This window comes from Phalacrocorax carbo, chromosome 5 (genome assembly GCF_963921805.1).
Source record: "Phalacrocorax carbo chromosome 5, bPhaCar2.1, whole genome shotgun sequence".
Lineage (NCBI taxonomy): Eukaryota > Metazoa > Chordata > Aves > Suliformes > Phalacrocoracidae > Phalacrocorax > Phalacrocorax carbo.
In genome coordinates, this window is record NC_087517.1 from 28446561 (window position 1) to 28470170 (window position 23610).

General features: G+C 45.3%; 1 protein-coding gene across 1 annotated transcript; it reads right to left on the reverse strand.

The window, feature by feature from the left end:
- Nucleotides 1–2565: 2565 nt before the first annotated feature.
- On the reverse strand, nucleotides 2566–11123 carry LOC104040835 (shugoshin 2). Its single transcript, XM_064451772.1, has 9 exons — nucleotides 10979–11123; nucleotides 10575–10718; nucleotides 9456–9631; nucleotides 9128–9190; nucleotides 8443–8537; nucleotides 7365–7633; nucleotides 5115–7073; nucleotides 3799–3925; nucleotides 2566–2904 (listed from the first exon to the last, which is right to left on the reverse strand). Exons 2-9 carry the CDS (start codon nucleotides 10714–10716, stop codon nucleotides 2706–2708), a joined length of 3030 nt encoding a protein of 1009 aa, XP_064307842.1. The 5' UTR covers nucleotides 10717–10718; nucleotides 10979–11123; the 3' UTR covers nucleotides 2566–2705.
- Nucleotides 11124–23610: the final 12487 nt, after the last annotated feature.

Below are 23610 nucleotides of genomic sequence, written 5' to 3' on the forward strand. Positions count from 1 at the left end.
TTTGTGTCTCTCCTTCCTATGTGTGATTAGCAGATATGGGGTAATTCTGCCTCAGAGAGACACTCCAGTACCTTTCAGCGCTGTCCAGTACTTGCTGGGACAAACTGTTGGCATGCAATACAAACACAAAATAATCTCTGCTCTAAGAAGGGAGAGCGTGAATTTGTTCTGGCCCAGAGCAAGGTGTGGTCTGCAGTGTGGTGGTAAGCATCAGGTAGTGCACAAGAATTTAAATGTACCACTTCCACTGAAATTTTATTCTGGGACTAATATAAGCTCAAACTGATGTATGACCACTCAACAAAGATCAGGAACTGGTTATACATGAGACAAACTTTCACGTAAGTGAGCTCTAAGTGTTAGTTAGGATAGAAATGCAATGTTAGCCTAGATCAGCTAGTATTAGCGTTTGTTTTGGGATGAGCATGTGTTTGAAACACAGCTGTACAACTGCTAGCAGCTGTCACTGTGCCTTCAGTATGAATGACCACACTAGTCTGCTATACTGTTCCAGTACAGCTGGAAAAAGTCCCATTGCTGACCCATTGAAATAACAGAAGCAATCATCAGGAACATCTGGAGATCTATGTTCCTGCCTGGCTTCTGACATCACTAGTTCAGATTATTGGGCCTCATTCAGGCAGGTCATACTACAACAGCACCTCTACCCAATTCTCTGCAACTTACTAGCTCCTACCTGTCTTGCAGAGTTACGCAGTACTAGAGAAAGCTGAGTACCTTTCAGGAAACTGAACAAAAGGGGCATTTTTAAATCTTACACTTTTTGTTTGCTTTCAATAACTTGAACAGTGTAGCTTAAGTGTAAGCAACACAGTAGCATTTACCTGACTGCAGATGACACTATTTTCCCTCTGTACTAACAAAGCTTCCATCTTCTGGAGGACTCTGCAGAGTACAGCAAGACCCCATCTATCTTCGTGAACTGATGGATGTTGCCAAAGTGCTGACAAGAGAAAGGAACACTTGTCTCTGAGTTGGGAGAAGCAGCAGTAACTGTCGTCATAAGAACAGAGCATCCTGTGCTCTGGCATAGAGAAAGAGGAGACATTTTTCCAGCTTCCAAGGAGGCCCATTCCCATCCCATTTACTACTAATACAATCACTTCTTTTCCTCACCACTCCCTCAAACATTTGGTATCAGTAACCTTCAAAGTTAGATGCCAGTAGACCCTAAAAAAGCAAGTGCTGGAGGCTGGCAGGCACTTAGTCTGCAATAGAAAAGAGCACAGTGTTTCCTGAAACACACTTGTCTGCTTCACAGTGTACCAGCTGCTTCAGAGCTCTTGGGCAGGGCCCTTGCAGCTCCCACCAGCCCTTTGCACCAACACTCCCATCAGCAGAGCCCAGCAAAAGGTGTCTTCGATCAAAGCATAGCCTAGCTAACCTTTAGTGCTGACGCTGTGTCATGGTTTTAGCTGGGATAGAGTTAATTTTCTTCACTCTAGCTGGTATAGTGCTGTGCTTTGAACTTAGCATGAAAAAAATGTTGAGATAACACACAGATGCTTTGGTTGTTGCTGGGTAGTGCTTGTACTAGTCAAGGACTCTTCTAGCTTCCCATGCTCTGCTGGGTGCACAAGAAGCCGGGAGGGGAGGGGGCACAGCTAAGAGAGCGGATTCAAACCAGCCAAAGGGATGTTCCATATCAGGTAAAGTCATGCCCAGCAGGTTAACTGGGAGGAGCTGGCCGGGGGAGGCAGGCAGCAATCGTAGCTCAGGGACAGGCAGTGTCGGTCAGCAGGTGGTGAGTGGTTGTATCATTCATGTTTCTGTGGTTTTTTCCTTTTTTTTTTTTTTCCCCTTCCTTTTCCATTTTATATTAACATTATTATCATAATCATTATAATTATTATTTTATTGTAATTATTAAACTTCTTATCTCAACCCACAAGTTCTTTTACTCTTCCGATTCTCTTCCCCATCCCACGGGGGGGGGGGAGTGAGCGAGCAGCTGCATGGTGTTCAGTTGCCAGCTGAGGCTGAACCACAACACACTGACATAGTTAGGTGTGTGCATCTGGGTCCTAGGCACTGCATGCTCAGGACTGGTGGAAGCTCTGTTTTCAACTCCATAGTTCTGCAAATCCCCACTGACAGCAAATACAGTGAAAGGGCACCTATCAGTTATCTGACATGGCTCCTTTCCAGAACAGCAGAGGCCTCTGATATCCAGGGCCATCCAAGGCTTCTGTAGTCAACCCTACATACAACTTCCCAGTGGACTGCTCTACCTGTGCAGAAGCCACCGTTTGCAGGTGGTGACACTAGGCAGTACATCAGCATGCCTCTTCTGCTTGCTGTCAAAGCCTGGGCTGCTGCAATCCTCTCATACCCTTTTCAGCAGCCCTTGTGGGTATATGCAATGCTGCAAGATGAGCTCTCCAAGGTGTACTCTCCCTCAGGCTTGACAGGGCCAGGAGAGAACTGGCAGAGCCAGCCAGCTGCCTGTGGTGCCACAAGCACTTCTGCACAAAGGCTTTGCAGAAAAGCACCCCAGCATTTAAAGGTGGTGGCAGGGAGGATGGCAAATAAATGTCACAAAGCTTTTATACTGTCCACATAGAAGACTTTATTTATACTTCAAAACAAAAAATAAAAAAATAAGCTATGCAAAACATTAGAGATATTCTAGCAAAGATGCACAAGCCCTTAGGAGCCTGGAGGCTGCCTGTTCAACCACTATTTTAATTCTGGCTCCATGTGTCTTCCCATTGTATTAGCTTGCCTGCCTTGGCACTGGGACATCCTTCAGGAAGCCATTCTTTTTCCTCTTTGATGTTCTTGGTCATTCTCTTGGCTTGGGCAGTCACTGTCTTTTTGGTTCTGTGGACAGGGGAGTAGAGGAACTCCATGTTTGTAAATGGGTCACCCTGCCTCAGTTTCCTGCAGAACCAAAAGGGTTAGATTGAAACATCAGGGTATTTCTTGAATACGTGTATGATTTCAGTCTCTAAAGTTTGATTTTCCTGCAATGCCTCCACTATAAGATGACTGAGAGGTACACTTTGTTCCTTGTCGAGTACAGCAACAGCTGTACCAGTACAGAGTACCTTCTGACCCAGTATAACCAACTCCTCACAGAAAGTTTAAACTGTGACACCTTTCAGGGAAAAAATATAGTATTACCCAGTAGCATAACAACAAAGTCATTATTTTAGGAGTTAAATGGTTCTGTACAGTAGCCAATGGATGTATTGAATCTACAGTTCTTAGGGAAAAGATGCAGCTACTTGTTTAGGTACTTGTTTCTGCCAGAAAAAGTGAATATAGGTACAGCCTGCTCACAGGGGGAGAACCCTCCTCAACACATAGCATTTCTTTAACTGAAAGCCAATTAAAATGCAAGTATTACTCAGTAATACCGAGTTACTCAGAATTACTCAGTAAACAACTCAGTTGTTGTATAAAAGTTTAGATTTCACAGAACGGCAGCAAGTGAAGTCAGGCCTTTATTTAGCCTGCATTTTATCCTCATGCTAATCCCTCGTTAGCACTGGAGTACCAGAGGTGCAGGCTGCTATGAGATATGCTCATTTCAGTGAGAGAAATAACATCTTTGGTAGCTTGTTACCAGAAGCCTGTGCACGCATCTGCACTAATGCAGAATTTTGGCTTAACCACACTGTGGTAGAAGAGGAGGGTCACAGAAACACAAAGGGTAAGAGGAAATTAAAGACAAAGTGACAGAGGGTCCAGCCCTAGAGAGTGAGCACATGAGGGCAGAACAGGGGTTGCAGCATGGCAACAGTCATGGCAAAGAATAGTTTAAAGCCCAACCTGTTGAGTTTTGGCTCTGCATAGCAGGTTGGGTTCCGTCTCCGCCTAGATGAGCGCCCTGACACTTCTTCTGAGCTGGAGGAAAACATAGTCCTGGCATTGGTCAAGTCCTGTAGTGGCTTGATGTCTGCAATGGGAGACATTCACACATGAGTTGATCAAAGTGTTTCCAAATCATTTCCAGATGTCCTAAGAAATACAGCTGCTGAACAGAGAAGGGCTGCACTACCAGGTTTCTCTGAACACTGCACAATCCTGAATCCAACCACATTCCCTGTAAACTCAGGATACCATTTTTGTCCAAAAATCCCAGACCTGCTCCCCAAAAGTCAGCTCACAAATCAAATTAGATTCCTCACTGAAAAAAATACAGGTCACTAATATTGCTAGTATCACTGGGCCCTGGTGAGGCAGAAAAATTATACAAAATTATAGTTGATGGTTCTGATGCCCAGGAGCTTACAGCCTGGAGGAGAAAATAAACTTACGGCACCCGACCAACCTACAAGACTTCCAGCAATACACAGGACCCTGCCAGTGTTTACTGCAGCTTTCAAAGTGAAGTCAGCCGGGGAGGGGGGAGCAGAAGAATGACCTTCCTCCCTCTCTACAAAGTACACCCCTTCAGCTACAACAGGCCTGTTTAACAATGGCTACAGGAAGAAAAACCTGCCAAAACAACTCTCCTTACAGATTATCCAATAACAGCAAGCTCCCCAAAAGGCTCAGCTTCACTCTTGTATTACCAGCCAAGGAATATACTCTCCAAATCCTTTTTTTAAAAAAAAAAAAACAACCCTAAAACCACAAACAAGATAATTTAGGTAGCTCCTGATGAATTTCCATTGAAGACACCACCTGGAGGTACGAAGTCTGAATCCTTGCAGCATTAACCATTCTGGACCAAAACCTGCCATCTTCATCATATTCTGTACCCCAATAACGCTGACCCTACTAGGCAAGGTTAGCATCAAATTATACTTTTCAGCTGCTTGAGTAATTTATTTTCTAAATTGACAGGCATGTCCTGTAGATAACAAGACCAGTAAAATGGAACTCGCAGCACATGCTCCTAGTCTTCCCAATATCCACAAATGAACAAGTGACCAGAAATTCTTATAGGAATTCTGATAAACTAGAAGCAAATGCAGCCACAGAAATGACTGGCCAGCACAAGTCGAAGCATAGATGGTGTATTGGACACTGATCTTTAACTCTGGAAAAAGAGAGGAGCAGAAGAAAGGGATAAGCACTTGCTGCATGGATTTTTGGCACTCATCTCCAAACACAGGCCCCCTCCCCAGACTACCACCTACCAGGTTCCTCTAAAGATGAGCTCCACGAACTTGACTCAGCCTGGTTTCTCTCCCCAGGTATTTCCTCTGCAGTCTTTTCTTTAACTATCAGGGAGCTTTGCAGCCAAACAGAGGATTTCTCTGGCATTCTGTTGCCCTCAGTACATAAGCTCTTGGAAACTGGTACATCTGTAAACTTGGAGCTGACAGACAAAGCTGCAGAACAGGTCACAGAAGAGGATTCAAGACTGTGTGAAAGGTCCATAAGATTATTTGTAAGCGGTATCTCAGCTATCTGCTCCTCCAGGAAGGCATCTGGCTCAGACAGCAGATTTGTAATGCAGGAAAACTTCCCTGTCAGGACACTTTGCTTGGATGCAAGTTCTGCTGAACTTCCAATGAACACCTTGGCACCATCACTTTGTCTGGCCAGGGAAGTAGTCTCTGGAGGTCCAGAGGTGTTCCTCTTCCTCTGAGGCTTTGGGTTGGGGTGGGCCTCTTTTTTCAAAGCACTCATGCTGTTGTCAACTTTAGCTTGCCCCTTTTCTCGAAGGCCCCCTGTCTGTGTTTTATTGCTCTGAGCAGCTACCATCCTCTGAACTCTGGGGATTTTGCTAGCTTTTCTCCCAGGAATAGACCTGGGAGGTACAGTTTCATTCCCTTCAGAATCTGTCTGGACAGAACCCAAGTCTCCTGCAAGATCCAAAGGATGGACAATGTAAGTCTTCCTGCTACATTTAAGATTACCTAGTAAATTCTTTGTGCTCTCCTCAGCTACTCCTTGGACATCTATACATGGCCCCAGAACATCAACTTCATTTCTCCAATCACTACAATTGCTTTTCCTGACAGTCTTCTTCCTGCTTGTCTGGCTTCTTTTAGGCTGTTCTTCAGCTTTGGCCTCTGGTATTTTCACACTGTTTGGCAGATTCTCCTCAGAGTCATTGCTTTGCCTAATTATTCTAGTTTTTCTGTTGGTTTTCTGTCTAATGGTCTTTGTGCTCACACTTGAGTCCTCTTGCAAAGCACAGGGACTCCAGGTCTCTTTCCTCAAGGAAAGTGAATTTTGTAGACTGGAACCATGTGAGGGAGCTTCATGACTTGAGAAGGTATGAACTGGGCTTTTTGACATGCTCTCAGTACTTTGGATCTCAAAGATAGCTTCCTTCTTAACCTGTTGCAGTGAGTCACCACTTCTAAGACTGTGCCGCTGTGCTGGATTCACCACATATGTTCTTCTGAGATCCAGGACTTCATCAGGAGAACAGGAACGTTGCTCCACACCACAGCCTCTGTTGTTCCTGTCAGAAGCACCCATGCAAGCATTCTGCCTCACCTCAGAAACTTCAGACTCACTAGAACATGTTCCAACTTTTGGCTGAAGAAGCTTCTTTGTATTTTGAGCACTCCCTTCACCTTGAGGTAGATCAGGACTACTTTCTGCATTGTTTTTAATGGCTTTTGTTTTCTTTTTTCCTGTACTTGTTTTTTTAACAGTTTTTTTCTCACCAGTTTCACAATTACCTTTGCTTTTAACCTTTAGAGGAACAAACTCAGGGACTTGGCTATAGCTGGGGTCTGTTTCAACAATACACCCAGTTTCTTTAGCCTGTGGCTGATCACAGAAAATCTCTTTACCCGAAGATTTTTTATTAGGCATAACAACGGTTTGAGTAGGTGAAGGCAGAGCACTGGGAGATTTCAGCTGCAGCTGTGTGTTGCTCTTCCTGGAGCTGCTGCTGTCCTTTGTGATACTCCACCGAGCTGCCTGAGCTGAACTGACACACGGGAAGAGATCCACACCAGAAGATGGAGTGCTTGTTGCAAACAGGGTGGAACGCTTTCTCCTCTGAGTAACATGCCCTTGTGAGAGACGATCAAGGAGTTTTGCCATCTCATCGCCCTCGTATGAAAAAGGATGGCTTTCCCAAGCAAGCGCTGGCAAAATGTTGGGATTTTGTTGAGTGGCACACAAGGCCTCTGTTGGAAAGACAAAATTAATTCCTAAGACTGAGAAATGCCAGCTTTCCCCACACCACTAAAATCCACGCCCCACATGCTGCCACAAATCCATACCACAAAGCATGATTTTGTCTCTACAGAGACTCTGCAAACTTACTGTATAACAGAACTGTTCAGCTGGCTCCCCTCAGAGCAGAGCTGCTGGAGTGACGGTTAGGAGCTAGCTGGAGCTATGTCTCTGCACTCATTCATTTCTGAACACAGACACACAAAGTCACACCAAAAGAACAGCAGAAGATGCAAATTTACCTCCAAAGATGTCAGAGTCAAGAAAAGCCTCTTGTGTTCCCACTGCTTCAATTGGCTTCTTCCCATCCTCTTCCTCATGTGACTCAGGCTTCTCAGCAGGACTTGGTGGCAAAATGTCTTTGGAAGCAACAGGCACAATTTCCAGGGACTCATTAGAAGCAGGTCTCTGAAGATCTAGTGAGGATGGCTGTACTGCTGGGGGGCTGCCACCTTGCTGCCCTGCATCACGCAGCTTGGAAACGGGCACCCTCATTGGCATCCCTGTGGCCCTGGTGAGAAGGAATGAAAGCAACAGAGCATGTTGCATACCTGTGGCAGGCCACAGAATCCCACGGAATAGCTACAGCTTTCACCTCCATCAAGCACTGCTGAAACACATTTTAAAAGGCTTCAAGTGCTAAAGGACACACACTGCGCAGCCAGGACAGATTTCCCATTTTCGTGCAAGCACAACTCTTAAGGAAAGCACACTGCTGCAGACACAGAAGCAGGAGAAAAATACACTGAGGCAACAAGGAAGTAAGGCAGCGCACAGGTTGCAACCACAGGTTCACGTGCCGTGGAACACCAACGCAGCTGCTTGGAGGTAGGTGTGTAGGCAGCTCCAAGAGCTTCCCTGTGTTCAAAGGGGAGACTAGGCAGAGGAGAAACAGAACTTCAAATATATTTTAAGAGATCCTGCTCTGTCCTTCTTTCCAAAACACATTTACACCATACAAGCAGATGACTATTAAGCATTTATGTGTAACAAACATCAAAGCACCCAGCTACAGCACTCACTCACTCAAGAAAGTCTTGCAGTGCTCATGAGCTACAAAGGAAAAACTACCTAAAAGCAATGCACATTCAGACAAAGGGAGGAGAAGGACCAGTTTACGCACAAACTTGGCATTAGGACAGACAAGACCAGGAGTGGCAGCAGAAAGATACATAGGAAAGAAAAGCATCAAGGCACAGTGGTTTAGCAAAGATGTCTCACGTAAAATAGACAACTGGGCACACACGTAAAACAGAAGAGGAAGTTTAGCATATAGAAATCCAGGACAAGCTTGGTGGTATCTGACATTTTAAGGCCCACCTCACAAGCTGACCATCTGCAATATCATTAGCCCAGCTATCTTCAGTCATGCTGCTCTTCTGGCCATTGAACAAGGACGGAGAACTTGTATAGAACTGGAAAGGAGAGAAAGAGATGGGTGGTTTAAAGCTCTTGCAATATCCTATGCACCATCCTGCGTAAAAACAGCAGTTCAGTTTCACCCTGGAAAGTATGTCAAGTACTGCCAGGGACCCTCTCACATTTAAAATTGCACAAATTCTGGCATAAATTGCAGCACAGTCAGATTCTGTCTCCACAGGCTTAAGGATGAAGTTAACTAGTGCAGACAATGTGATAGTAGGAACCAGGAGTATTTTCCCACCCACCCACGAGACAGGATATACAGAAAACATCCTATTCCCTATCCCAAGTTGTCATGGCAACGCTTAAAGAAATTAAGTCACAACCTGTCATAGCAGAAGAGCCTACTGGCCAATATAGCCAAGCCCAGAGGAAGGCCATTTAAACCTTTCCTACAGAAGGAGTTACCCTGGAATTCATCAACACCAAGCTAAAAACGAGGACATAGCCAGCACAATTCAAGCAAGCAAAGAAAAACAGTTGAAGCATCTAACACTGAAGTGAGCAGGCAACACAAAGCAAAAGACAGAGACAAACACAGCCGCCTTCCCAGAGCAGTGTGCTCACATTTCCCATGGTTTACCTCAGACAGCCGTGCCATCTTAACTGTAGCCACAAGGTTTTCAACTTCTTTCAAGGTGTTATTCTATGTTGAGGTAATAAAGAGAGAGAAAGCATAAAGACATCAAATCAAAACATCTATTCCAACAAGGATGCTGGTAGCCAGAGCAAGGCATGCTCTGGGGAGAACACATCTTGGAAGAAAGAGTAAGCAAATGAATGGTGACAATTTTCATATGCAGAGAGTACACACAATCAGTGACTGCTCAGTCCTCCCAAGGTTGAGATGCTAGTGCTGCATACCTTGCCCACCGCCCCTCTCCATGCCAGCCACACTGTTAGTGCCCTACCAGGAAGGAGAGCTTGTGCCGCAGCACAGCATTCTGGAAGTGGCACTGCTCCACCTCCTTCTGTAAGATGGTCTTCTCCTGGGCGAGCCGCTGAGCATTGGCTTTCTCCGCATTGAGGGCCAGGGCCAGTGCTTTATTGTTGTGTCTTAGGGAGACTTTAATAGTGGAGGAGTTGTCTGAAAGTGATAGAGAAGTATCGCACAGAATCAGCATCCAAGGTCTCATCCATGCCTCTTCCCTCATACTTCTTCCTCTTTCCAGAACAGCCTCCCTCAGGCTCAGATATCTACAACTCAATAGCCCCCACACAAAGTTAGCAGTATAATTCCTTCCAGCAATAGAAGTCTCCAGATAACAGCGGGGAAAACTTTCCGCAATAACCTGCAACACTCCAGACAGACACTCTCTCCATCCTCTGTGGGTCTTGCTCAGTCAGCACACTACTGGTTCAATTCTTAACAAATGATGCTGTGGTTCAGGTGCTGAGTTTAGAAAGATATATTTCTGACTTTGAACAAGTCACCTATAGCTGAGTCTTCATCTCCATCCACAAAAGGGAGAGAAACCTATTTTCCTCTGTAGTAGTCCCTGAGCATATTTACATCCACATTTCCCAATTCCAAAACAAGTAAATAAAAGTAACAGAAATATATAACTTTTTCAAGGTAGTCCAAGTTATCTCACACACAATCACTGCATTATTTCCCCCAGAAAAACAAATCACAGCTGGGCTAGCATCTAGACAGGATTGCATATACCCTAAAATACCTTGCACACCTCTTGTTTTTGCTGCTTGGACCCTGAGGAGTCAGTTACCCAGACGTAGCCGCCATCTGAGGTGCTGCCGAGCAGCCTGTGATGTCCCAAGCTGCTCCTCCAAAGGTTCTGCATTAAACCTGCCACTCACAGATACCTCAGACACCTCTGGGCACCTCACGTGGCACCTGGCACTTGTTTGCAGGGTAGTGAATTCACTAGAGACCCACAGGGAGAGAAGCAGCTGTTAAATATAAACTCTGGGTAAGAGACTGCCACGCACCACCACCACGGCCAAAGGCACAGTTACAAGCTGAGGTAGCTACCAGCCTCTGCACACACTGCAAGGCAAAATACACTCACTAATGATTTTTGTTTTGATTTTTGATGCAAGCGAGGCATTCAACTTCGCAGTCCTCAAGGCACCATTTTTCTTCTCCCGCATCCTCTCTCTTACACCACTCAGGCTGAAGAAGGATGTTTCCAAAGCCTCCCGAGATGCCATGGCTGGAAAGAGCGACACCAAACAAGCTTAGCACCGTAGTCTGCCCCTCAGCAAGCCCTTACCGACCAAGGTCTACCTACACTCCCCCCGAGATGCGTGCCTGCAGCCTCTTCCCCCCGCCCCCCCCCGCATTTCGCCCCGAGCTGCTTCTGGGCACGACGGCCGCCACGGGCTGTTACAGCCCTGCCCAGTGACCCCCTTGCGCCAGCGGGCCTCAGCACCCGCGGGGAGCAGGATGGTGCGGGGGGACCCCCCGCCTCACCTGCGTGAGGGGCGGCAGCCTCGGCACCCTTCGGCGCGGCGGAGCCCTCACCCCAGACGAACAAGAGAGGAAAAGGGGAGAGGAAGTCCGGCCCGCCAAGAGACTTTTGAATGTAATCGGAGGGCGGGCGGCCCGCCCCTCGCCCCGCCCCTCGCCCCGCCCCGCCCTGCGGGATGGCGGTGCGGGGAGCGGCCGTTTCCCGTTGCTCGGCCGGGGAAAGCGGTTATAAGACTAGGAGCGTACAAGTTCTCTGCTCCCGTTGCCGGTTGAGGTGGATTGAGGGCGTTACTTCCATTCCTCAGGGCGCGGCTGTGTCGCCATTTTGCGCCGCCATGTCGCGCGTGGGTAGGCTGCTGCCGCTGAGGGGAAGCTCTCTCCCCTCATGGGGAAAGGGGGTGCACCGAAATGCCGCCTTCTCAGCCGCCGTCCCGGCTTGAAGGGCCCAGCTTCGAGGCCGTGTTCGTGAGGGGCCCGCGCGGGCCCTGGGCGCTGCTGCCGCCGCCGCGCCCCGGGCACGCAGAGCTAAACGCTCCTGAAAAGCCTCAGAAAAGCTCGGGGATTGTTCGGGAAGACAAATCTTACTCAAAAGCTAGGGTTTAGTAGAATTCAGCACCTGGCTGACAAGCTTTCACCTGCGAAAAGGTGACATTTTACAGTCTATTGAATGGATTATTTTTTACTTTTAAGTAATTCACACTTCAGTCCAAGTTAATGCATTGCTTTCCAGACATCTTTGAATTTGTTCTCAATAAGTTGGTATTGTGTGTGCAGATGTGATTATGTTAAGGAAATTACATGTAAGGAAAAAGCAACCAAACAGCGTGCAGAACAGCAGTTTACAGTGGAGGTGCAGAGGGAATTTACAATATAAACAAGGCTGGCAAAAACACTACCTGCTGCTACAGGCATGTGAATGGTAGCCCTTTGCAAGAGTCCTAAATCCCACTCCTATTATTATTTGATGTGGTAGTTGTTAATACATTAGCTGATGAGCATTAAATTGTACAAATTATTAAATACATTTATTGCTTCCAACTTTAATTAATTAAGTAGCAGACTGACAAAATGGTCTCCATATCAGCCCTGAAAATCAGACCTGCAGCGGATAACAAGGCTGAAGACATGCAGGCCTGCCTGTCACTTTATTTCTTGCTCTGGAGAACCTGTGACAGGCATTAAATGTGCGATGTGCTGTAAGACTTTAAGTATCCTCCTCCAATATGCTGTGCTTTGTGCATGACAAATGCCACAGTTCGAGGGGCCTAAACTTGCTCTTACTAAGTTACTTTACTGAGTTTATTAAGCACACTGGTTAGCAAATTTAATTAACAGTGGACAGCTTAAAACCAGAGACCCTTTCCCATGGAGCCCTATTTAAACAGTGGAAATCTTTGCCAGGTGATATTACAGATGTCAATTACTTAGGTTTCAAAAAGTGATTGGACAAGTTCGTGGAAGAAAAAAACAAGCAAGGGCTATTAACTGCCAAGACAATACTTCTTGCTCAAGAAGGTCCTGAGCTGCAAATCAGTGGAGAATGGGGAAACACACTAGGAAAATTTGATGCCTATCTGGCACAGGTCTTCTGTCTTCTTCCCCAGGCACCCACTAGAGGCTGCTATGTTTTTTTCCCCGGGAAGAGCACATACACAGTACCACCTCCCTCCCTGCCTTGCAATGATACAGAGGCATTTCTTGCTTTTGGGAGAATAGCAGAGGTCAGTTCACCTCTGGGGTGAAGCTGGGGACCAGCTTCATTTCAGGAAAGTCACTTTCTTCGTTGGGGTATTGCCTTTGCCACATAATAGAAGAGGAATTGGGTTAGCAGGACTTTGGGTCAGTCCTGGCATGGCTATGTTCACTTTGTGAAGGTCACTTTTCGCACTTGCCTGGCCACACCAGCAGATAAGCCCTGGGTAGGTGCAACTGGAGGAAAGGCAGGCAGTAGATCTGCATTTCTCAAAGCAGAGCAAACAAGCAGCAGCTCTACTGGAGACATGGGGTTGCCATTGTGCCTGCCAGGTGGATGCCCTCAGAACTCAAATCCAACTTGACTACAAGCCCCACAGATGGAATGGAAGGTGGGGAAGTGCTAAGCTTGGTGTTCCTTTTGCTGTAGAATTAATGAGCATGGCCATAAGCATCTAATGTTGCTAGGAGGGGCCATTCCCAAATGCCAGCCCTCCCTCAGTGGCTGCCCACCCAGCTTTCCACTGCCTAAAGCTTGGGCTTTGGAAAGAGAGCAGTGAAATGAGATAAGGAAGAGAAAGCACAGCACAAATTCTGTAAATGCCAAGTAGGCTTTTTCCTGGAAAACATCTGTCTCGCATGATAATACATTTGCTTTTATGTTTTCTTAGGCCATCACAAATAGAGGCAACATTATGATCATGTCTCATAAACCCATTCCTATTGTTTACCAGGTAATCAGTTAATAACATGAGAAGTACATTCCCAGTGAGGGGTATGACTCATTCCATTCAGAACTACAGCAAACCTTCCTAATCTACAAAATCCAGTAGCCTCTCACTGACTTGTTAGTCATCATGATGCATTGGCTACCATGAGCAATCCTGTGCAAGATGTGCCCTACATCCATTGAAAGGACAACAGCAGGATTTAGTAAGTTGTGTTCAGATTTCTTGGCTGTTAGAATTTCTCCTAATACTGTAAGCAAAACCATAACACTGATGAAAGAACAAATAGCAGCATCCTTGCTATATGCCATAAATACTGCAAACAGAACATATGGGCTCTTGGGACGTATCAGGTCTAGTTTTTCACCATTCTATACGGTGGAATACTGGAACAATGAAAGTTGATAGCTTCTTCTACAAGCAATTAGATCCATCAGAAAACCCAGTGAATAGTCTGTGCCTCCCTTGTTAGCAAGTCTTCTACGTTTCCAACTAGCCACTCAGCAGTGAAATTCAATGCCTAGAACTGTAAAAGGATCATTTATTTAGCTCTAAACTAATAACCCAACCTGAAGGTGCAGGTTTAACTTCTCTGTGTTGTTTGTTTTTGTTTTTTTTTTTTTTTCTTTTAATTTCTCTCAGTTCAGCAGCATTGTTTCTAAGCAAAAGGAGAAAGCTGCAGTCCTGTGTGAAGCCATAGTCTAATTTCCCTGGTACACACGCTGAGTGGCAGAGGCAAGAAAGGGACAGCAACATCAAAAAGGAATTCCTCCTCATAGATACCTGGGTCAGAGAGGCTCCAAACCCAGATCCTGCAGTCTATTGCAAGAGTTGGCACAGGTAGTGCATGATTTCTTGTGTACATGTATGAGAGAGAGAGGGAAAGAATAGGGGGACAATATCCAGTAACACAGAGAGCTTACTAGGCATATCATTACTTTGTGTGTTATGAAGCAGAGGAGTGAAGGATGCGCTTTGATTTTACAATAAATCGGTGGGCCAGGTGCTGGCTGATCTCTGCTGTGTCCTGTCAGGCCAGCTGTTACCTCATCTCTTCCAGCATGTCCTCTTCCCAGTCCATCCCCTCTTTGTACCACATAGATCTGATTAATACACACACAGAGTGGGGAGAGCAAGCCATGTGCTAAGAAGCTCAGAAGCAGCAGCAGGTCAATAGATTGCATTAGGTGAGAGAATATGCATTGCAGTGATGTGGATGCAAGCAGCCCGCAAGCTGACACTCAAGACTGATTCTCGTCTTAAATGGGCTCATTCCGCCCATTTCGCACTACCAAACTCCTTACCCTCACTTACAGTACTGTGCATGTTGTCTCCCCTTTCTTGACTAGATTTTTCTCAGCTTCTATTGCAATCCTACCTGGGAAATGGTTTTGGCCAGATTTTTGTAGGGGGTCTCCAAGTGTCCCATACTCTTCACCTGTGTTTCAGATTTGCTCACTGACAGAGATACTTGGTACGATGCAGTTTTCTCTCTCCTAGATCCCAGTGAGCTTATGTTCCAGTGACAGCTAGAGTATGGAGAGAAAACACCTGAAGAAAGAGATTGAAAAACTCCTGTAAGTAGTAACTGCCCACAACTGCCTTCACTGCATTTGAGATGGACTTGTTTTCATTGCAAAGGGTTGTACAACCTAGCTGGATGACAACTGTAAAACCTTAGTCTTCTCTTAAGGGAAAGTATGAACAGACTTCCTTTGAGATGCTCTCCATTTTCTTACATGCAGTCTGCAGTGTGAGACCTGACCTCATATGTGATGGTAGAGATGTCACAGCCCAGAACTTGCTCTGTCAGTGGGAGTGACCAGGGAGGTCACTTGCTATGCAGCTAGTGCCAGTCTCCTAGTTCATGCTCTTGGATGCAGGGGTCCCCAGCAGACAACTCCTAGGGGATGTAAGCAGCGTCCCCTCTATTCCGTACAAGTCCTGTGGTCATCTTCCCTAGGACTGCTTGCATGGATCAGTAGTACTTAGTCTGAGGAAAGACCACAGAATCAGGCCTCCCCTGAGTAAGAAGAAAAAGCACCAGTGAAGCATCTCTTTCAGTCTCTTGGCTGTACAGTGAAATCCTTCTGTGAGTCCCCAGACTTTAAATACTTGATTCATATTTGTGTCTGTGAGAAATCCTGCAGCAGATTCCTAGCCCTGAATCACAGCAAATTTAGCTCCAGTCTTGCACTAGCTTTAGAGTCACCTATTACATTTCCTATGCACTGGATTGCTTAGAACCAGTTGTAATTTGAAGTTATTTTCTTGCTTTAAGGGGAGATTATGTTGGCATCAGACTATGAGAAAACAAATTTGATCCAAGAGGACAAAGGCAGTCCACCTTTCTAGATGACATGGTAATCACCAGACTTCTTAATTCCTCTCCTCTCTAACTGCAGGGCTACTGAGAACTCTGAAGATGGCTCTTTGGTACAGCTGAATAACCTGTTCCTACAATGATCAATAAAAGCCCATTACTGAAATGACTGTCTAAAGAGATTGGCTGTGAATAGCATCCAGGTGTAATGTATCTAAGAAAATTCAAGTTTTGCTGTTTTTTCGCAAGACAAAGCTGATCCTAACAGGGCATTTGATAAAGTTCAAGTCAACTAACCGAAGGGAATTCTTCACAAACTCAAGCTGCTGTGCATAACAAAACATCTTCCAGCTAAGCTGAGATAGTCTTCCTAGGTGTGTTTAAAACCCCTCAAACCTCAGCAAGTGTCTTACAACTTGTTAGCTATCCAGTGTAGTTGAGAAATAACTGGGCTCTAGCTCATGTTTCCCTCCATTTCTCTGATCTTTCTGTCATCCCTCAGTCAAGCAATTACAGTAAAACAAAACACATAAGGTTCTTCTATCATCCCAGGTCCATTACAACTTAGCCTTCAGTGTTGCTTTGCTGTGGCTAAGTGACTTGGATGCTCAGACTGCACTGACAAGACAGAAAATGTGAGTATTACAAAGCTAAGGCCCTGCTGTTGCAGTAGGTTACACCAGTGTGAAAATGGAGAAGAACCAGCAGTGAATCAAGCCCAGGACTACTTTTTGCATTTATAACACTAGGCTAATAATCTTCTTGTTCAAAACACCATACAGGAATTTTGCAACTCGCAACCGATACATGTATCCCTACCGAACTGAGAGAGAACCTATGATATTATCTTCATATGCTGGAATATTAATGGTAAGAGGGCAAGAAAGATAACAATATCTTTTGCTCTATGCCACCTGTCTAGAAACACTCCCTGTACCCTGGATGTCTTTGTTCACTGAAAGCAGAGTATACAGACAGTGCAAATATTACAAATCTGCCTCATTTTTATCAGGTAGCCATTAAGTTTGCTCAGCCTTAGAAAACAAAGTAGGCAGTTTCAGTAGGTGGCCCTACGTGTGCGTATAGGTTACTTATCTTGTCTCACCAAAGCGCAAAATGGTGAGCAAGTTTCAGGACTGGATCTCAATAGATTTGTATTAGCAGCATGAAACAATACTAGGAGTTCATATGAAAGCTGTTTCAGAGAGCAAAGAAAGGGAATATGAGCTGGATTTCATGCATTCACTTTAAAGAATACTAATTCTGAGAGGAACCTCTCTCTTTACCTGTCTTCACAGAACAGCATTCCTGTCGAAGAGATCTTTGAGATTAACAGCATGAGGCCCTCAGCAACACAGTGGCAAAGCTCTGCAAATGTGAGTGATTTGTTGTTTTTTCAGCACCTCTAATAGGGGTCTGTGTGAAGATCTCTCTTACCTGTAGTGGCCTGGTCCAGTATGTAGCCCACTGGGTGGCATTCTGGGAATGCGATCCACACGTGTATTATTTCTCTTCTCGCTCAGAGTAAATATTGTTGAACTGTTTAACTGTGAACACTTGATACCTCTTCTCGCATCTGCCATTATGGCGTAGAGCCTTGTGGGTGGCCTTTCAGCATCATAACAAGGTATAAAGCCTCCATGTGCAGCTGTAGTTGTCCATGGGGTGCTTCATCCCTGCTGCTAGTCTTACGGTGTGTGTCTTTCAAAGCTGTGGAGTACAGCACATTTCTTAATTGCTTGCAGATCATATTGTGTGTGGGTCTATTATTATAGCTACTGTTTATTCCAGCACTCCCATACTAATAAAGGAAGAAACTCCATTCTGTGGAAAGCAATCACTACTGTTACACCAGCAGCGGTTGGGATATGTGAATGATAGCTGGCAACATAGTACAACAAACTATCATCTATCTTCTTGTTACAGCAGAATAAAAGCATTCAGGACCACAGGCTAGGTATGACAGTGTGAATTTTATCTGAGGTTAGTGCTTTCCTTTGGGATTGTCATCTGGCTGCCAAAAATGGCCAGACTACTTTGCCTGTACCCAGTCTTCTTCCCCAGTCCACTCAGGTTTCAAACAAGAAATCATCAGGGGACAATACCTAACCTTTGCTAGCTCCTGGCCTCTGCTGCTGTCTTGCACTGCTTTGCCATGGCATGGAGAGGATGCTTTGCTGGACAGTATACCCTGTAAGCAGTTGTATGAACAAGTGAAACTCTCCCTGTGCAGCCCACCTCTTTGCTTCAGTTCTTCTGCCCTCCTCTTTTGTATGGACTGTGCAAATACTTCACGGTCTCCTTAACTCATTCCCCTGTAAGCTGATAAATCTTTCAGCTAAGAAAAATCTCTTAGGTCTGAGATAAGGCATTCATCAGAGGAACCAAAGATGTGAAATTTGGGTTGAGACTTTTAACCCTGCAAGACAGAGACTTCCTTCCATACCTCCACAGGGTTTTTTGTAAGCTATTGAATGCTGTTTGGCAGAGTGTGCCAACACTGCAGTTCTTAATCTGGGGTTGTGTTTAGGCAGGTTTATACAATCAGTGCTATGTTTACAGAAGCCAGCTCTCAGAAGGGCACTGTGACTCTTGCATAGGCATTACATGACACTGTTCAAGGGGATTCAGTATCTAAATCCTAGGAATCCTTCCTGGATCCCAGTAAAGGATGAGAGATGGCACCTGTCAGAGAGCCTTAAATTCTCCCTTTATCGCGGTGTGAAAAAGAGGAGAATAAGAAAACACTGCTAAGCCAATTTTTACTTGCAGGGCTTTGCAGTCCTATGGAAGGTGGACACACAGATTAAACAGAACAAACCAGCAACTCTGAGACTGCAAGGTCATCTGTGTTACCTGTGCACCTGCAGGGAAAAGATGCTCTAGAGTCTGGAAGTATCCATATGCCAAATCATACAATAGTAACAGAAAACTTGCACAAGGTTTTACGATTCAACTATTGCAGAGATAAGAGGTAACATTACCCTGACTTGCAGATTATTAGATTAGACTGACTTTGGGCAAGTCATTTAATCTCTGTCCTAGTCAATCTGTGGCACAGTCTGGGTCATTATTTGCAGTTAAAAGCCTCCAGAGAGAAGGAGGCGATGTTTCCTTGGGCACAGTGCTCTGACAACATGGCCTGCTGTCAGCCAGTACACCAGAGTAGTTGGGGTCTAGTCAGCTCTCAAGACAGGCATCAAAGTGTGTGCCTCCTGCTTCCCTTTGACTGAGAATTCTAAGAGTGTATTTACATAAGCAAAGGAATCCGACACTGTTCAAGACCTTCCAGACCAGTCACGTCCCTGCTCTTTGGGAACGAAACCTCCACGTGGAATGATCCATCAGGTCTTAGGGAGCTTGTAAGACCTGAGCAGTTTTAGACATAGGGACAACTTCTGCATCCCCAGTTCAAATACCTTTCTATTTATATTGGGCATAAATTGCAGGGTTTACTGCTTTCATGCAAGTTCACACCTGGGTGCTATGTTAGGCATAAATGGTAGAGTTCAGGCAGTAAGGGCTGCAGTAGTGACCTGTATGGGATGATACCATGAACTGCCCTGTGTCAGTCAACTCAGAAACACATGTAAGCAGCCAAGCATGAGCCAAAACTTCAGCCAGAGGAGCACATGCCACCTCTACTCAAACATGTTTAAGAAAGAGCAGCAGCTACTAAGGAAGGAGGCATGAAGGCACATGTAAGGAGACGTGTGGGGCGACTATTAAGAGAGACATGCTCTTGGAAGGAGGCATTGCCTCCATGCCATGGCCTGCAGGGACAAAAGTACAGGGGAAAAGTAAGAAGTACAGAGAAATGCCAGGCAGAAACAATTTGCTTATGAGTCCAACCTCCTTTTCCGCCCATCACCTCACAGAAGGAATTGGGGCCGACTGAATGTAACCATGAAAAACCAAGGGACGTTGAGACTAGGCAGCAGAGGAAAGGTGCTTATTATATTTAACCTCTAGAGTTTGACCTCTCGATGTTTCCCTCATTACACCACCACTGGGATCGGAATCCTCTAGCAGTATAAGGGCTACTTCTAAAATCCCAGCTCCATCTTTCTAGTCTAAAAAGTCATCCGTTGCATGCTAGTATATTTCAATGATATGCTCCTGGGCTTAGAGGTTTATGAAGGCTTTTTATTGGTGTGCCTCTTTCTTGCTTAAATGCCTGGCTGACCACAGACTTCATGGTTCCTTTCTGGCCTGCACACTGGCATGGGACTTAGCCAACCCAAGCAAACAAAGTGCTAGTGCAGGGAAAGCACAGACACGTAAAAGCTCTTTGTCTTCAGTAGCTGACCTTCACGGAGATGGTTTTGTTCTTCAAAGGGCAGGAGCGGCTTGCTTGGCTCTGTTGTGCGGTTCCTCTGTTGGACCTCTGCTGAAAATTATCCCCAGGCTAACAGAAAAAGAAACTCTTTATTTGGTCCATCCAAAACCGGATACAGCAGACAAAGGTAACTGAGCAACCAGATGGATAAAAAAAAAAGCCCTCAGTAGACAAAAAGGAGATACTTACTCCAGCTCTACTGATCGGATTTCATTTTGGCCCTGCAGAGATTTCACCAGTTAAAAGTCTTCAATCCTATCCTGCCCTGACATTAATACCTACACTTAGCCCCAGTCTTAAAGCGGCATCCCTTTCCTAAACATGCTTGAAAGGCTTTCAGCTTTGCTAGCATCACATACCTTGCAGAATCTACCCTAAACTTTTTGATGTCTTCTGCCGTGTAGGTCTGAGAGAGTCCACCAAAGAAGAGGTACCAGTTCAGTGGTAGCAGTGACTTCTAGCTTTGGCCATAGCGATGGTAAGCGATTGGCCCCTTCTCCCACCCGCCTGCTGCCTAGACTGGTGTGCTATGAGCAGTAAAATGGAAGGAATCTCCTGCTGCATAAAGGCATAATGCATTGGGATCCTATAATATCCGTGCCTTTTAAGAAATACCTTACATTTTAAGCTCAAGTCATTTGCCCCTTTTGCTTTTGCCCCATTAGTAATAGCAAACTAGCTCCAGCCTTCTCTTTTTGAACATAGCAAAAACCTGAACTATTCACTTCCTCTACCTTACAGTGCACCAGGAAGAGGCAAGAAAAGGGCAGTCTGACTACTCACAACCACACTAAGATGTAACCCAGCTCCTGGACCTTCAGCATAGTGCTTTACAGAGGAGCATTTCCACCAGTGTGCTCTAATTACCATTAATGTGGCATGGGGAAGGAGGCTATGCAGGTCCAAGGAGATATGGCCTGCTTCACAAGGGCCTTGCCTGTACTCAGAGCAAGTTTCTCTAGCAGTGTATCTTTAGTCATATAAGTGTAACTGCCCTATAAAAAATAGGGGAGGTATTATGATTTTTATTTCATGACTCAAGTCACAAGAAAGCATTCTATATGGCCCAGCTATTTAATGAAAGAACATTTGTGCTGCAATATATAGATTTTATTTTCAGTAACACAGACTTTATTGATGTTTCCCAAGCAACCATTAAAAGTTGCTGTGGAATTGTAGTCGGACTGTAATAGATGATTCACATGTAATTCACACTGTTTCTGGTGCACTTAATTTTTTTTTTTAACCTCAGTCATGCTTAGCCATAATATTAATGATGGACTGCCACCCAGTGTCCAGAAGCGGCTAGAGCTACACTCCAGCTCATGAATGCACCTCTCTCAATTGAATTTTCCCATGTCAAGAACTAGAAATGTTGCTACATGCCATGTAGGGGCATTTCACAATATGTTAGTTCGAAGGAGGGATCTTCCCCTCTGCTCCTGGGATAAGTGGGTGGATCAGCTCTCCCTCCTTTTCCTGTGAACATTACACTGTGTATTTTTACTGCCATGCTCCTCATTGGCAGAAATCCTTTTCTCTAGGAATTTCCAACACAGGATATTTTTAGAAAGCTCCATTTTGAGTGCACGTCATACACTGCAGAGGAGTGATGTTTCCTTGGAAGTCTTCCAGCTACTCATGCTGTTTCCCATGGTGTTTTGGGGTTTGGTTTTTTTTGTTTTTGTTGTGTGGTTTATTTTTTGGGGGGGAGTAGTGTTTCCTTAGTTTTTATTTATATTCTGATGTTATGCAAGCAGAGACAAAGAAAGAACAGAAACAGTCTTTCTGTAAATCTCATGTTACTGTGCACTTGCCTAGATCCTGTTCCTAATGGACTCAGGGATACTTCCTTGATGGTCATGAGGTAGCAAAGTTACAAGACTTTCTGGAGGGGAAGATCAGCCATTGTTATCAGGATCTCCAGTTTCTATTTCAGCAACAATGCTGCTTAATTTTAATAATGGGCTTAAAATCATTCCTACTGTATGCAAAAGGAACAGAAATGCTTTGCTGAATTTGGAAACTAAGGATAATTCATTCTGCAAAGCCCTAATTAGTTTAAGAGGTTAAATCTACTGTTGTCATTAACAGTAACTCTTGGAGGACAGCTTAGGCCTCCTTAAGGATCCTAGACTCAAAGGACTGGAATCCAGCCCATCTCAAAATTCAGTTTCTGTGGATCTCAGGTTTTGTTATCTTTTCTCCCCCACCCTGTTTCCCATCAAAGTAAAACAGCAGAGATTCCTCTTATCCACCATCACTTTTGAAGCCTTGGCTTAGATCTTCTTGAAAACCAAGCACTAGCTTTACCAAGATACATACTTAGGGAGCCTAAGTCACATCCTAGTGGGATTTAGGATCAAGAAGATTTCTGATTCATGGGAAGGGACATCATAGCCTGAGGTGGTCATAGTGGTTGTTATCCTAACTGCCTACTGCTTCTCAGTTTCCTACCCCATTGTCCAGACATTTCAGGAGCTGCCATGTGAACAGCGGAGCAGCCACAGGCTGCCCACCAGGATGTTTCAACAGACCACAATCCCAAGGCTGCACCAGTACATACAGGGCTATAAAATGCAGCAGTGCAGATACTGTGTGAATAACTGAAATGTCTGGGCAGCAGGGATGGGCAGAAGCTGGGTGGGCAAAGCAACCAGGACAAAAACTGCCACTAAAGCTGTGCTCATTTATCCATCAGGACCTCTGAAGCAGTTATCTTGCTTTCAGCTGACCACAAAAGAGTATGCCCATTTGGCTTGGCACACAGTTTCTGCAGACATACTAATCTATGAATTGTCTTTCCAGGACCACTGGAGTCAACCTTTCAAGCTCTCCCTGCATCCATCTGCCATGCTGACTGCCCCTGAAGCTGCAGAGTATGCCTGGAAGCAAAGTGAGTACATTTCACCCCAGATTCCGCAAGGCCAGGGCAAGGGGACATGGGGCAGCAGATTCTGGCCCAGCAGAGTGACCAAGTTACAGCCTGCTGAGCTCCAGCAGCTGCACATGGAAAGGAGAGTGTACACCTTGGTCTGTGCCTATTCTCTTGTGGGGGGAACATACAGGCATTTTCTCATTGTAGCCTAGAAATAGTGTTTAGCTCAGGCTCCTGAGCTCAGGACAATTGCAAAAGGAGCATTCTCCTCAAGTTGAGGTAAACAGTAAGATTACACATTTCTGATAGGATCAGCCTTCATGTCTCACAATCACTTGTTTGTTCTTAAGCTTGAACTATTACTAGTACTTTTGCAAAGGTCAGTTATTCTACTGGCCAGTGAAAGAGCCACCCCACCCCCCTTCCCCTTCCCTGCTTCCTCTCCAAGTGCAGCAAAACAGAGTAACTCCAGGAGCATTAGGGAATTTAAAGCTGGAACCCCTTACCTCCAACCATGTATTGCAACTGAACCCATGCAGTAGGTCTGTAAACCAGCCTGGTGGCACCCTGTAAGCCCAAGATGATGTGAGGCCCTTTTCCCTCCCAAGGCATCAAGTACCGGAGAGCAGCAGCATATCAAAAGACCAAGCCTTGTTCAGCAAGGAGAGCTAAGAA

What these genes read in the sequence shown, in the direction of transcription:
- LOC104040835 (XM_064451772.1), bottom strand. Translation starts at nt 10,716, where the DNA reads ATGGCATCTCGGGAGGCTTTGGAAACATCCTTCTTCAGCCTGAGTGGT. An exon ending in AATCAAAACAAAAATCATTA is followed by an intron (nt 9,632 to 10,574) that starts GTGAGTGTATTT and finishes TATCACTTTCAG; the next exon opens with ACAACTCCTCCACTATTAAA. An exon ending in CTCATCTTTAGAGGAACCTG is followed by an intron (nt 3,926 to 5,114) that starts GTAGGTGGTAGT and finishes CTCCCATTGCAG; the next exon opens with ACATCAAGCCACTACAGGAC.